A 16,462-nucleotide genomic window follows, 5' to 3' on the forward strand; every position below is an offset into this window, starting at 1 on the left:
AGACAGGCACACACAGACAGACAAAGACCCACATGCACACATATATTTTGTGGGGTGAATTTGTACTTGCAGAGTTACATTGTACTTTGCTCAAAAACTGCGTGCATTCATGGAGAACTCTGAGCTCAAAAACTGCATGAATTTATGTAAAAATTTGTTATCTCACTTTTTAGATTAGAATCAATCTAAACATCATGGTATAGACAGAGAACACAGGGGACCAACACCTTCAACATATTGTCTAGCTATCACCATTGTTAACAGCTAACCCGAGAATGCAACATTTTAAAAAAAAGGGTTTTGTGATTTACACATGAAAGAAGTGAAACTATCACTGTATTCCAACAGATGAAAGGCTTAACAGACAATCAATTTTTCAATGTACAATTTCAGTTACATCATATTGTAAATTTTTGCTATAAATTCTGTGTTAGGATTGAGCCCTCCACTATCACCTGATGAAGGAGCGCCGCTCCGAAAGCTAGTGTGCTTCCAATTAAACCTGTTGGACTATAACCTGATTTTTAAGAATCTTACCATTAGCCCAGTACTCTGCATTCCTGTTACTCCTTCCAAAGTGATCACCTCACGCTTTTCCACATTAAACTCCAGTTGCCATCTCTCAGCCCAGCTCTGCAGCTTATCTATGTCACTTTGTAACCTACAACATCCTTGGACACTATCCACAACTGTATCAACCTTAGTGTTGTCTGCAAATTTACTAACACATCCTTCTACGCCCTCCTCCAGTTCATTTATAGAAACAGCAGTGGCCCCAAAACAGATCCTTGCAGGGACCACAAGTAACTGAACTCCAGGATGAACATTTCCCATCAGCAACTACCCTCTGTCTTCTTTTAGCTAGCCAATTTCTGATCCAAACCACTAAATCACCCTCCGTCCCATGCCTCTGTATTTTGTGCAACAGCCTACCATGGGGAACCTTCTCAAACACCTTACAAAAATCCAAATACACCACATCAACGGCTTTAACCTTAACCACCTGTTTGGTCACCTTCTCAAAGAACTCTGTAAGACTTGTGAGACATGACCTCCCCTTCACAATACTGTGTTGACTATCCCTAATCAAATTATTCCTTTATAGATTATTATAAATCCCATTTCTTATAACCTTTTCCAATACTTTACCCACAACCGAAGTAAGGCTCACTGGTCTATAATTACCGAGGTTGTCTCTACTACCCTTCTTGAACAAGGGGACAACATTATCTATCCTCCAGCCTTCTGGCACTATTCCTGTAGCCAATGATGACGTAAAGATCAAAGCCAAAGACTCTGCAATCTCCTCCCTGGCTTCCCAGGGAATCCTAGGATAAATCCCATTTGGCCAGGGGGCTTATCTATCTTCACACTTTGCAGAATTGTTAACATCTCCTCCTTGTGAACCTCAATATCCTCTAGTCTAGTAGCCTTTATCTCAGTATTCTCCTCAACAACAGTATCTTTTTCCAGTGTGAATACTGATGAAAAATATTAATTTAGTGCTTCCCTTATCTCTTCTTACGCCATGCATAACTTCCCACTACTATCCTTGATTGGGCCTAATCTTACTCTCGTTGTTCTTTTATTCCTGATATAATGATAGAAAGCCTTAGGTTTTACATGATCCTATCCACCAATGACTTCTCAAGTCCCCTCCTGTCTCTCCTTAGCGTTCTCTTTAGGTCTAGATGAGGAGATAAATGATAGATCTAGAAACTGAAAGCATACTCGTAAATAGGTACCATGAATTTTAAGTCATGTTTCGCCAATGTCGCTGAATTCTTTGGAGAGGTAATAGAGAAAATAGACCAGGGTCATGTAATGGATTTAATAAATCTAGATTTCATAAGGCCTTCAATAGATCCCATGTAATAGACAAATGAATATTTTCATGAATGATTGAAGAATGTGAGACGCCTTGTGAGCTCCCTACAGCAGATTTAACTCTAACATTTCTTATATGTGTACTTCTTTGCTTACTATGATCTGCTTGTAAACAAAGCTTTTCACTGTACCTCGGTACATGCAACAATAATTCAATTGGAGCATATGGAGTTAGATTAGATTACTTATGATTAGATTACTTACAGTGTGGAAACAGGCCCTTCGGCCCAACAAGTCCACACCGACCCGCCGAAGCGCAACCCACCCATACCCCTACATATACCCCTTACCTAATACTATGGACAATTTAGCATGGCCAATTCACCTGACCCACACATCTTTGGACTGTGGGAGGAAACCGGAGCACCCGGAGGAAACCCACACAGACACGGGGAGAACGTGCAAACTCCACACAGTCAGTCGCCTGAGGTGGGAATTGAACCCAGGTCCCTGGCGCTGTGAGGCAGCAGTGCTAACCACTGTGCCACCGTGCCACCCACCCACGAGTTGGGGGACAGGTTACAAAATGGAAAGAAGCCTGGCATAAAGACCAAAAGCAGAGTTGGGATTAAGGAGAGCTGCCAGAGTGGCAGAATGTCAGAAGTGAGTGCCACAAGGATTAGCACTGGGCCAACTGCTGTTCACAACTTATATTAAGAATTTAGACTTTAGAATCAAAAACATGGGCTGAATTTTCACTCACAGCCTGCAGAAATTGTTCCTGACTCTGTTATGGCCTAGGCCAAACCACTCAAAACATTCTTAAGCAGGCAGCCCAGACCATAACTTTGCAATTTGTTTTGGTCAGTGTACAATGAATGTTACCCAAGGTAAGTTAGCGAGAGAGACTACTAGGTTTTAAAACGGACAAACGTTTATTCACAAAATTACGCAATGAAACACAAAAAACACAACAAATAACCCCTATAGAATTCAGTCTAATCAAACTAGACATAATTATGCTGTTCCAAATTTATACAATAGTCCCAATAAGCAAACCCCCTTAAAGAAACAGTAAAAAAAAGGAACAAATGCTTACAGGTTGAAGTTAGAAGGGCAAAAGGAGAGGGAGAGTTCATTTTCACAGAGCTCACTGTTGAACTTCTAACTAGTTCTGAATTGAACTGCCCAGCTAGAGAGCTGACCACTGCCCTTTCATTGTACAGGTCACTTCTAAGGTCTCTTAATACCATTTAATCTCTGTACCAAACCAGTCTGATCAGAACCAGGAGATGTTTGTGACCCTTCTGGAAAAAGGCAAGGACACAGTATCCTTGAGAAAAGGGACAGCTTTTAGAAAAAAGGGACCAGCTTTGTGACAGCTCTATGAACCTAATTCAGGAGAAAGTGAAAGACTTAGATGTTCTGATTTTCATTCTAGGGACGAGTTGCAGGGGCGGAGGTGCAGCAGGTATTAACAGGAGTAGGTGCCACTGCCCCTGGAAACAGTGCAATGACAGTCACAGGGGTGCATGGTGTGAAGGCAGACTGTTTAAACAGGCCTTCCTCACCACTCTGGCTCTTCTTATCATCAGTTTTACAAAAAGAAAATGGCGTTTCCTCCAACCTCTTCAGCAAATCTTCTGTCGTTTGTGACACCTCCTCACGTTGCTTTGTCATGAGCTATCTGTCCCACTCACTGTCTCCCACCCCCTGCCATTTCCCTCTCTCCTAATTGGTAGATTCTGATCCCCCACCCTACCATCCCTCTAGTTTTTGATCTTTGTGTTTTGCCACTAAGCGCACCCAGGTTGAGGCCTTTTGCCTCTTTGTTTCCCTCGTGACAGTCAGCTGCCAATCTGCCCAGCTGCTGGGAGGGAAATGGGAAAAACAATAGTAGTGTGATTACATTTGTATTCCCAGGATTTTCAGCTTTCAATAACTTGATCACAACTGTACCATGAACCTGCTTCTCTATAAATATCAGGGTCGAAAGGTGGCAACTGTAAAAAAAAAAATGCTGATGCGAAACCAGTGTACATCTTTTAATGTCATGGATGGGATTAGCTCTATTATCTTTTAATTATGATACCTTTCCATTTCATAAAGCTTTTTGGAAAATCCAAATAGCGTTGTGAATATATGTATATGTCACTCCTTTCAGGTGGTACCTGTCTCTGTAAAAAGAGAAAATAAAACTTGTATTTGGCTACCTTACAAGCGGCTTTTAAGTAACTTGGTTACACTTACTGTAGGTTCAGTGAAACCTCTTGCTCTGGGCTAACCAATGCATCTTGTTTTTGGTTTCATTCATGCTCTGTGCTGTCGAAACAAACATTAATATTGCAATGTATAAGTCTCAGACATAAGGAATAACATTATTATTCTACTAACAGTCCTACACATCTTATATGATTGCCTAAATCCCAATTGTATATTGAAGCGAAAATAACGCTGATTGTTTTAGTCTTATTGTCCCCTTTCCCCATCCCTATTTTCTACTTTCTGTTTATTGATTTTTTTTTAACTTTGCCTTCTGCTCGCCTAGCTATCGTAACTAATTTACCTTGTCCTGCTGTTTAAAGCTTTAAATGTTTCAGTTACCTTTACTTTGATGACTGCCAGAAGATTGCTGTCTAGGGAATTTCAGTGGCTGAGAATTAGTTTTAAAAGGCAATTTGTCATCTTGTCTAAAAGATCCTAGAGGGTGTACACTGACAGGGTTGCATCCTGGTCGTAATGGATAATGTTTTTAATGTGAGAATTCGGATCCTCACCAGCAAAGGTTGCTGCAGTCCCTGCAGTTTGTCATACCGACAATGTCCAACTCCTCTGTGATGATTGGTCTTGTTTGAAAATTAACTTGTTCCAGTATGGAGTGCATCTATTGTTTTTTAATTTGTGCCATGGTGGTTGAATTGTTAAAGGAACATTCTCCTTCCTCCAGTCAGAATGTAGTGATTTGATAGGGGTCCCCTGTGAGATGAGATTGATTTGTGGAGTGTAGGTTGTCAGGGAAAATTGAATTTTCAGGCATTTGGTGAGACATGGTTTATTGCGCAGAGCTGATTCCTTTTATCACAAGAACAATGTACAATTGGCTGTTTCTGAACAAAAGCAATATTCCCTTTCCACTTATTAGAAATCATTCTACCTTCCATTTAACGTTTAAAGCAATGACCTTACCTGTTATGTTGCATATTTTGGGAAGTGAATCCCTTCCCCCTTTTGACTCATAAGTGGGACAAGAGAAGAATTATCATGGGAAAATCAGGAAAGACCTGTTTCCACCTGTCTTCCCTCATTCCTTTGCAACCCATGCTTCCCTTGTCCTTTTTGAGATGGTATGAGGTGTGGATGAGTCATGGAGTGGAGGGACGATGGACTGTGAAGCTGAGAGCTAGAGAACCTAATTGTTTCTAAAACAACCAGGGCCAAGACTCAGGACTGGGGCAGGCCTTCTAACCAGCCAGCTCAGAATATGTTTCCCATCCCAACCCTCTTAAGGTCACCTAAGATTTGCTTCTGGGGTTGGCATGTCCAGCTGCATTTCCCCAGGAAATCTGGGTGTAAAGTCTGAAACCAAGGGATCAGCAGAGGGTCTGCTGAGTTTGATAATTTCCTGACTCAAATGACCTGTCTTGTTTGGAAGCAGTTGATTATTGGAGTCTGCAGGGGTCAATGACTTAGATGTTTTTACGGTATAGTAGTAGTGCCCCTACCTCTGGGTCAGGTGGCCCAGGCTTCTTCAGATATGTGTTTGAACAACTTGATTAAAATAACTAGCTGAGTGGAGGCATGCTGGCTAAATTTGTAGAAGACATAAAGCTCCGTATGAAAGTGTGTTATTGTGAAGCCACAAGGTGGTTGCAGCTAGAAAGGTAGGTTGAGTGAGTGGGCAAACAGCTTGACAGAAGGAGTATAATCTGTGTTAAATGTGAAATTGTTCACTTTGGTATTTAAAATAAGAAAAGAGCTATGTAGCACCTGCAGCACTTTGAGGTGCAGAGGTGTCTAGATGTTCGAGTGCATAAGTCACAAAAATTTAGAATGCAGGTACAGCAAATAATTGAGAAGGCTAATGGGATGCTGTCCTTTCGTACGAGAGAAATTGAACATGTAAATAAGGATGCTATCCTTCAGTTATACAGCACTTTGGTGAAACTACATGTTAAATACTGTGCACGGGTTTGGTCTCATTGTTTATGGAAGGATATAAATATGTTGGAGGTGGTTTGGAGAAGGTTTACTAAATTGATACTGGAATGAGTGAAAAAAGGATTGAACAGACTGGGTTTGTTGTCTCTGGAGTCTAGAACAGTAAGTGGTGACTGAACTGAAGTGTATAAGTTTCTGAAAATGATGTTTCTTCTTGTGGGTGAGTCCACATCAAGGGAAGGGTTTAAAATTAAGGGTTGCACTTTCAGGACCGAGGTAAAGAGAATTAATTATCCCTGAGAGTTGTACAACTTTGAAGTGGGATCATTGAATATTTTTAAGGTGAAGTTAGATAGATTTTTGTTAGACACGTGATCACTGGCTCATGCTATGAATGTTTAGGTGTGGACAGGAGAGTTTTCAATGTACTGTTGATGAAGGGCTTTTACCCGAAATGTCGATTTTCCTGCTCCTCGGATGCTGCCTGAACTGCTGTGCTTTTCCAGCACCACTAATCCAAAATGCAAAATATTAAAGAATAGTGATTCGGCATTCATTGTTGAAGCCTCACAAATCAGCAATAGCCACTTAGGGAGGGTGGGGGTGGGGGGGTGGGAGGTGGAATTATTGAAGAGTTCCCAACTCTTAAGGAAGGAAGGATCAGCAAGAAATAGTGAAAAAAAATGAAGTGTAAATCTTTTTGAAGTGAAGTTGGAAAGTAACTTGGACACTCAAAGTCTCATGGTAAGTTCAAACTCAGTTGATGTGGGATTGATTATTAATTTTAAAAATGAGATTGACAGACGTTTTGTAATCCAAAAATATTAAGGGATGTGGGCCAGAGGAAAGTATATGGAGTTAGGTTGCAAATGAACAATGAACTCACTGACAACTAGAATATGTTTGGAGATAAATAGCTTCCTCCTGTTCCTTGCCTCCTTACAGAGATTTTCTCCCTAGTCTATTGACACTTTGAGGTAATGCCACATATTCTTCATGATTGATTTGTTTTGAGCATGTTTACCTAATGCAGAACGTGAATCTGACAGTCCCCAAACCAAAAGAGAAAATACTGGAAAATCTCAGCAGGTCTGGCAGCTTTGACAAAGGGTCAGTTAGACTCGAAACGTCAGCTCTTTTCTCTCCTTACAGATGCTGCCAGACCTGCTGAGATTTTCCAGCATTTTCTCTCTTGAATCTGACAGTATTTGGCAGAACGCATGTCTGGTGAGGGCCAAGGTTTATGTTTGTAATTCCTCAGAAAAAGTAATCATTCAACATGCTTACGAATGTTCTCAATGGATATGGAACAACACCAAATAAGGAGTATGTATCTGCAGGTGATAAGAGGTTACATATTATTTGCTGCGTCTTTAGGACACTTGACGAGTGATGGCTCCCGATGTGTTCTTGTCCTTTTGCTTTTGTGGAGCTCCCAAATGATTGAGCATGTGTTTTCTATCTTTAGGCAGAAAAACCTCTGACGCTTCAAAATATCCACCTGAGCAAATGGTGAGTACACTTTTAGATTAATTTTTGAATCCTTTTATTTCCTTCATTCCCCTGCAACTTCTAAATTCTGAAAACTTGTTCTGTGCCATAAACCATTTTCCGTTGTAGCTAGACGTCTATCTGGCTGACGAAAAACCCAAAGGGTCACCAGTTCAAATTCCACATTGTAAAATGAAAATGAATAATTTTTATTTTGTAAAGTATGGGGCTGATGTGATACAGTAACAAAGCAAGCTGCTATGTGTTGGTTGGATACACTTGGTGTTAAATCAACTACGGTTTTTAATCTTCAGTCTACCCTGAGCTCTTTCAAGCACTGTTCATGCTATCCTAAGTGCAGTATCTCTCATTTCTGTTCACTGTGTCTCACTGTCAGTTACACTGTCAGTACCATTCCAGGGTTTAACCTGAATCTGGAGAGTATTTTGTACAAAAGGTAAACAAAAAGGCTAATGTGAAGTTGCCCTTTGCTCTAAGGCAGGTGTGGAATACAAACTGGGTGGAAGTTATATTATAGTCATACGCACCTCTGGTGAGACTTTATGTAGACTGGATTCATTCTGAGCACCGCAGGTCAGAAAAGGTATATTGGAGGATGTGTGGTGCTGTTTCACTGGAATAGCACCAAGTCCAAAAGGTTGAGTTACTCTGACAGGTTGCATATGCTTGCATTCACTTCAGTTTTGAAGATTAGGGATTGATTAAATTGGGATATTGTGGGGGATATATACAGTGGACAGACAAACTGTCGCAGCCCATTCTTTTTGCAGTTTTGAGCTAGCAATGAATAGTCCAGAAATGAAGGCTGACCTTTGTAGGAGTGAAATTAGGAAGCACTTGTATGCAAACAGGACCATGAAAAATAAAGATCATGAAAAGTTTAAACTTTCCTGATCAATTATGGCTTTTAAAACTGAGATTGAGAGATTTTGTTTTGCTATCAAAGTAAGTTAAGAGATATAGGGCAAAGGCAAGTATATGGGGTTAGGTTGCATAGGAGCAATGAACTCATTGACAGCTGGAATATGCTTGAGGGAATAAATGACTGACTTTTTCTTTATTCTGATAAGAGATTTCCTCCCTCAACTATTGGCATGTTGAGATAATACCATATATTCCTCAGAATTTATATGTCTTGAGCATACTTAGCCAGTAAATGACTTGAATCTGATTTATAGTGAAACTATTCACTTTACTTGGCAGAAATTTTGTCTAGTGAGGGCTTAAGCCTTCCCTTGTGACTACTGGGAGAAAGTCATCATTGAGAATGCTTACTGTATTGAGCTCATCCTCAATTTCAAGCCTACTGCTGTTTTGTTTAATGGGCTGCTCTTCTCCCCTGATTGGCGCATTGCTGTAATGGTACAGGATGAGAGATCTGTAAATTAGAGAAGCACATTAGTCTTTGATATTCTTTGGTGTACTTCCCATCCTCAGTGTTCTGCTTGGTAACTTCAACAGCAGACAAAGGGTGGTCTGTTGACAGGAGAAAAGTTTGATGAGCAAGGCATTGTACTGTGGACCACTAAGTCACAGTGTTGTCACGATGCAGGCAAAGGCTATCTTGCCCATTTTGAATGCACCAGGATCTGTACAGTGCCAATTTTCAGCCCTTTCCCTGTAACCCTTTAGATTGTTTCTTTTTAAATAATCATCCAGTTCCTTCTTGAAAGCCTAAATTGAACTTGCCTGCACCACACTTTGAGGCAATAGATTCCATCCCCTAGCTACTTGCTGAGTGAAAACTAAATTTTCTCAGCACAAAATTGCAATGTGTGCAAAACACTTTGAGAACATGAGGGCATGGTTTCAATCTGTTTACAAGTAGGAAGAGTTTTTCTCTGTCCAGACCCCTCTTGATTTTGAAAACTTCTATTAAGTCTTCTCTTAGCCTTCTCTCTGCAAGGAAGACAATCCCAACAGGTCATCAACATAAACTAACAAAGACTAACTTTCATTCTTGCTCAATACTGGGTATGTATTATCTTACCCGAGGGACCGACTGGGATGCTGAAGATCCCTCTGTCACCCATTCACTAGGAAGGGAAGAAATGAACCAAAATACAATGAAAGCATAGTACTGCAGATGCTGGCAAGCTGAAATAAACAAAAGTGGTGAAAGCACGCTTTGCAACTGATGTGAGGTAGAAATCAAGCATTGTTTTTATTTCCCTGCGATAAAGTTGCCACCAAAATGCAATCAGGCGTCTTTAACAGTTTCATCCCCTGACATTGTCTAAGTTCACCAGCAAACGTAAAATGGCCACTTGAGTTTAGATATTTCAGTGTTGCTGAGACTTCAGCAGTAATACTTCGGTAAGACTCTACTTCCACAAAACATAGAGGCTAGGATGAAGTGGGAAGAGAAAATTGATGGCAGAGTTCCCTGTGGGTGCTAAGTGGTGGTTCTATTATAACAGCAAGTCTTCAATACAGAGCTATCCGGGAACAGGTATTCCCAAATAGAGTTGAACTGCCACTAATATTTGTTTGTCTGCAGTTATCCCATCCCCAGCATTCTTCATCTCAGTACTTAACTACAGGCCTTCCTACGAGCAGAACATTGCTGAGGCAGGTTAGTGGTCACCGTACACATTCAAAAATGACTTCAATCCACCAGGTACGAGTTTCAGTGAGTAACAAGAAGAACGTTTCCTATTTCTGTTTTGAGAATAATTTTTCAGTGAGTTACCCAGAGGAATTGGGAAAATTTGCTACCATTCGTTGTTATTGGCTAATCCATTTCAGGCACATTTCCTTTAAAACTATATTTACAGCTCTATGAGATTCAAACAACATCTCTGTCAGAGTAAATATCTACATGAAAGAGATATCCTATTGTATTAATTTATTATTTGAAAATTATGTTTAATATCACTCAATAAGACTCTTCTTTTGCCTGTTACATACGTCAGGAACATTGAACATATATGCACACCCCTGTTTTGTTCAGCTTTCTCCTACATCGTTGCCTATTGTTATTCACCAGTCCGATTTCTGCTGCATATTTCACTGAAAGAACTTGCAGGTAACATTCTTCTCAAAAAGAATTCATCAAGATACAGTCACAACAATAGTGGCCCTGTCATTTGGAAAAAATAAAACTCACAAAAATGTCAGAATGTTACATGTTTCTTTCATTCTCAAAATACCCTTATGACTTCCTCATCACCAAGCGATACCAAGTGTACTCCTCCCCCATTCTCCAGCATATCCCAGACTTTAAGACGATCCTCCCCAGATAGTCATGGATCATCTTGCTCACTGCGGCCCAATGTGTTCAGTTGAATCCTCCCTGCACTGCAGCTTGTATGAGTCATCGTTTTGCCAACCAGTTCTGAGCCTTTGCCAGTCCTACTTGAGTGTCACTGCAGCTTCACACACTATCTTCTCTTCCATTCACTGCTTGTCCCGGTCATAGGTGAGCCTTAGGTTTTGTCACTTACATCTTTATTACCTTCTTCTCACTCCAGAATTCAATACATGCTCCCTTCTATCTCATTGTGAAAAGAAGTTGCAATTGATTTTCTGATTGTTTGCAGAAACCTTGTTGTTCAAGGAACCAATTCGTGCACTTAAACTGTAAGCATGTTCATTAAAACTTGCAGCAGTTTAATAGACTTTTTGCTGAAATAATCATTTTAAAATAATGGAAAATATCTGCAAAATAACCAAACCTAATCAGAGACATACAAGTCAAGTATTACATGCTGAAGTTTAAAAAAAATTATAGAGAAATTTTTAAAAAATTATAAATCTGGTTGGTACTTTCAAATTATGTTTACCTTTTCTAAGCCTTAAACAAAGCCCTACATTGTAACTATAGATATTGTATCATAGTATGAGCCATTTATAACTGTCTTATAAAAGTCACAAGGGTACAGAGTGTACGTTTGGACTGGAAAATAATGACGCATAATTTGAGTTTTATAACAGTTTGAACCCAATATGCTTTGAAGCCAACTTTGTTATGGCTCAAATAGGCATGAAAATGAATCTTTGTGTGTAGGATGTGATGACAAGTGTAGCACAATAGACCTGAATGATTCCTACAGACCTGCCTCAATTTAAATTGTACTGTACTGTGGAATCTGACAACTACAGAAGAGCTATGAGGCAATATGATAATCTGAAGACTTCTAATGAGGCATGCCTTAACTAGAGGAAATGACAGGGCAGTCAAAGGAAGTGTTGATGAACAGCAAATGCAGAGGATGGTGTCATATACATAGGCCATCAAACACTGGTTTGATTCTTGCTCTGTGCTGAGTTTATCTTGCATGAGGTATGAACTAGGATGCTGAAGATTCCTTTGACACCTGTTAGCTAGGAAAGGAAGGAACCAACCAAAATTCAATAAAAGTGAAGTATCCCACCCCCTGACATTGCCTAGATTCACAAATACAAAATGGCCACTTGACTTGGGATTCGGTATTACTGAGACTTCAGATTCTACTTACACAAAATGTGGAGGCAGGGGTTAAGGTGGGAAGAGAATATTGCAGATAGAGGTTCCTGTGGCTACTAAGTAACGATTGTGTTATAACAGCAAGATTTCAACACAGAGTTGTTGGGAAACAAATTTTCCCAAATAGAGTTGAGCTGCCACTATTATTTATTCATCTGCGGTTACCCCGTTCCCAGCAGTCTTCATTTCGGTACTCATCTACAAGTCTTCCTAGGAACAGAACTTTGCGGGGGCAGTTTAGTGGTCACCGTATACCCTCAAAAATGACTACAATTCACCAGGTAGGAGTTTCAGTGATTAACAAGAAGAACTTTTCCTATTTCTACTTTGAGAAAAAGTTTTTAGTAAGTCAGGTGGAGGAATTTGAAACATTTGCTTTGTTCAACATTATTGGCCTCTCCATTTCAGGCATATTTTCTTTTAAAACTACCTTTAATCCATGAGATCCAAATAGTCCCTTTGAACTGGAAATATCAACATGAAAGAAGATGTCTGATTATGTTAATTTATTATTTGAAAGTTATATTCAATATCTCTCAATAAGGCCTTTCTTTTGCTTGTTAAGTACATCAGGAACATTGAACATATATTCAAATTCCTGTTTTATTCAGCTTTGTTATTCACCAATCCTATTTCTGCTGCATATTTCACTGAAAGAATTTGCAGGTAACATTCTGCTCAAAAACAATTCATCAAGATACAGTCACAACAATAGTGGCCCTGCCATTTCAAAAAATAAAATTCACAAAAATGCCAGTATGTTACAGTTTTTTCATCCTCAAAATACCCTTATGACTACCTCATCACCATGCGATACCAAGTGTACACATCCCCCATTCCCCAGCATATCCCAGACTTTATGACGATCCTCCCCAGATAGTCCTGGATCATCTTGCCCACTGCGGCCCAATGTGTTGAATTGAATCCTCCCTGCACTGCAGCTTGTATGAGTCATCGTTTCGCTGGCCAGTTCTGGGCCTTTGCCAGTCCTACTTCAGTGTCACTGCAGCTTCATACACTATCTTCTCTTCCATTCACTGCTTGTCCCGGTCATAGGTGAGGCTCAGGTTTTGCCACTTACATCTTTCTTGCCTTCTTCGCACTCCTGAAACTTGCACCAGAATTCAATATGAGCTTCATTCTATCTCCTTTTGAAAAGAAGTTGCAATAGATTTTCTGATTATTTTCAGGAAACTTTGTTGTTCAAAGGAACCAATTCATGCACTTAATGTCATAGAGTCATAGAGATGTACAACATAGAAACAGACCCTTCGGTCCAACCCGTCCATGCCGACCAGATCTCCCAAACCAATCGAGTCCCACCTGCCAGCATCTGGCCCATATCCCTCCAAACCCTTCCTGTTCATATATCCATCCAAATGCCTCTTAAATGTTGCAATTGTACCAGCCTCCACTACCTCCTCTGGCAGCTCATTCCATACACGTACCACCCTGTGTGTGAAACAGTTGCCCCTTAGGTCTCTTTTATATCTTTCCCCTCTCACCCTAAACCTATGCCCTCTAGTTTTGGACTCCCCGACCCCAGGGAAAGACTTTGCTTATTTATCCTATCTATGTCCCTCATAATTTTGTAAACCTCTATAAGATCACCCCTCAGCCACCGATGCTCCAGAGAAAACAATCCCAGCCTGTACAGCCTCTCCCTATAGCTCAAACCCTCCACCCCTGGCAACACCCTTCTAAATCTTTTCTGAACCCTTTCAAGTTTCACAACATCTTACCAATAGGAAGGACACCAGAATTGCATGCAATATTCCAACAGTGGCCTAACCAATGTCCTGTGCAGCCACAACATGACCTCCCAACTCCTGTACTCAATACTCTGACCAATAAAGGAAAGCATACCAAATGCCTTCTTCACTATCCTATCTACCTGCAACTCCACTTTCAAGGAGCAATGAACCTGCACTCCAAGATCTCTTTGATCAGCAACACTCTCTAGGACCTGACCATTAAGTGTGTAAGTCCTGCTAAGATTTGCTTTCCCAAAATGCAGCACCCCGCATTTATCTGAATTAAACTCCATCTGCCACTTCTCAGCCCATTGGCCCATCGGGTCAATGTGTAAGCATGTTCCTTAAAATTTGCACCGTTTTAATAGAATTTTTGCTGAAATAATCATGCAATGAAAAATATCTGCAAATTAACCAAACTTAATCAGAGACATGCAAGTCAAATATTACATGCTTGATTTTTAAAAACATTTTGTAGGGAAATGAAATACAAAAAATGATGTAAAGTTCTCCTTGGTGCTTTCATATTATGATTACTTTTTAATCCTTAAAGCTTTACATGTTAACTATGGATATTGTAATCATAATTGGAGCCATCTATAACTGTCTCAAAAGTCAGAAGGGTAGAAAGTTTATATTTGAACCAGAAAATGATAATGTATAATTTTATCCCACATTTTAAAGCCAACTTTGTTAAGGCTCAATAAGCATGAAAACAGAATCTTTGTTATAGGATCTGATAACTAGTGTGGTACAATAGACCTGAGTGATTTCTACAGACCTGCCTCAATATTGTGCTATACTGTGGAAGCTGACAACTACAGCAGAGAAATGGGGCAATATGACAGCCTGGGGACGCAAGAAGACATCTAATGAGGCATGTCTTAACTGGAGGAAATGACAGTGTAAAACTTATTAAGGAGTCAGAGGAAGTGTTGATGAACAGCGATTGCTGATGAGGGATCAGGAACAGTAATAATGGAGGATGTGATCAAGAAAATAATAAAAAAGGAATAAATTATTAACGCCAGATATCAGAAACTGGCATGAAGGCATCTAGGTCAGAGATTAGAGTAGGCTGAAACTGAAAAAGGATTCAGGGCAATTAGAAAAGGGAGGAAGGAAAAAGGGACGATCACAACTGACAGTTAGAAATAAATGAAAGTTAGATTTGCAGGGAAGGTAAACTTTGGTAGTAACATAGGGATATGTGGGAGTTGGGGCATCTGCAAGCATTATGATATGCTGTACTTCTGCTGTGGAGCGTTGCCTGGTGAGACCACGGACTCGTGTAGCTCAACAAAACCTTCCGAGGTCCTAAATTAAAGGGCACCCAGACAGCCACTTCACTCTGTAATCCCTGGGACCTTGACTCAACCAATTCCTGTCGCTCCCACCAACCTTGAAGACAGTTAGAACATAGAACATAGAACAATACAGCACAGAACAGGCCCTTCGGCCCACGATGTTGTGCCGAACATCTATCCTAGATTAAGCACCCATCCATGTACCTATCCAATTGCCGCTTAAAGGTCGCCAATGATTCTGACTCTACCACTCCCATGGGCAGCGCATTCCACGCCCCCACCACACTCTGGGTAAAGAACCCACCCTTGACATCTCCCCTATACCTTCCACCCTTCACCTTAAATTTATGTCCCCTTGTAACACTCTGTTGTACCCGGGGAAAAAGTTTCTGACTGTCTACTCTATCTATTCCTCTGATCATCTTATAAACCTCTATCAAGTCACCCCTCATCCTTCGCCGTTCCAACGAGAAAAGGCCGAGAACTCTCAACCTATCCTTGTACAACGTATTCTCCATTCCAGGCAACATCCTGGTAAATCTTCTCTGCACCCTCTCCAAAGCTTCCACATCTTTCCTAAAGTGAGGCGACCAGAACTGCACACAGTACTCCAAATGTGGCCTAACCAATGTCCTGTACAGCTGCAACATCACTTCACGACTCTTGAATTCAATCCCTCTGCTAATGAACGCTAATACACCATAGGCCTTCTTACAAGCTCTATCCACCTGAGTGGCAACTTTCAAAGATCTATGTACATAGACCCCAAGGTCCCTCTGTTCCTCCACCTGACTAAGAACCCTACCGTTAACCCTGTATTCCGCATTCTTATTTGTTCTTCCAAAATGGACAACCTCACACTTGGCAGGGTTGAACTCCATCTGCCACTCCTCAGCCCAGCTCTGTATCATATCTAAGTCCCTTTGCAGCCGCCAACAGCCCTCCTCACTGTCCACAACTCCACCAATCTTCGTATCATCTGCAAATTTACTGACCCACCCTTCGACTCCCTCGTCCAAGTCATTAATAAAAATTACAAATAGCAGAGGACCCAGAACTGATCCCTGCGGAACTCCACTTGTAACTGGGCTCCAGGCTGAATATTTACCATCTACCACCACTCTCTGACTTCGACCGGTTAGCCAGTTTTCTATCCAATTGGCCAAATTTCCCTCTATCCCATGCCTCCTGACTTTCCGCATAAGCCTACCATGGGGAACCTTATCAAATGCCTTACTAAAATCCATGTACACTACATCCACTGCTCTACCCTCATCCACAAGCTTGGTCACCTCCTCAAAGAATTCAATAAGACTTGTAAGGCAAGACCTACCCTTCACAAATCCGTGCTGGCTGTCCCTAATCAAGCAGTGTCTTTCCAGATACTCATAAATCCTATCCCTCAGTACCCTTTCCATTACTTTGCCTACCACAGA

The 16,462-nt window shown here is 40.7% G+C and overlaps 1 protein-coding gene across 1 annotated transcript in view; it reads left to right on the top strand.

Annotated features, from left to right (window-relative positions):
• The window catches only part of nphp4 (nephronophthisis 4), a 402,509-nt gene that overhangs the window by 251,109 nt on the left and 134,938 nt on the right, over positions 1-16,462 (top strand). Inside the window, exon 11 of the mRNA XM_060851914.1 lies at positions 7,454-7,497. Coding sequence (XP_060707897.1) covers positions 7,454-7,497 — 44 coding nt within the window. The remainder of the gene's footprint in view (positions 1-7,453; positions 7,498-16,462) is intronic.

Source organism: Hemiscyllium ocellatum, chromosome 37, assembly GCF_020745735.1.
Source record: "Hemiscyllium ocellatum isolate sHemOce1 chromosome 37, sHemOce1.pat.X.cur, whole genome shotgun sequence".
Lineage (NCBI taxonomy): Eukaryota > Metazoa > Chordata > Chondrichthyes > Orectolobiformes > Hemiscylliidae > Hemiscyllium > Hemiscyllium ocellatum.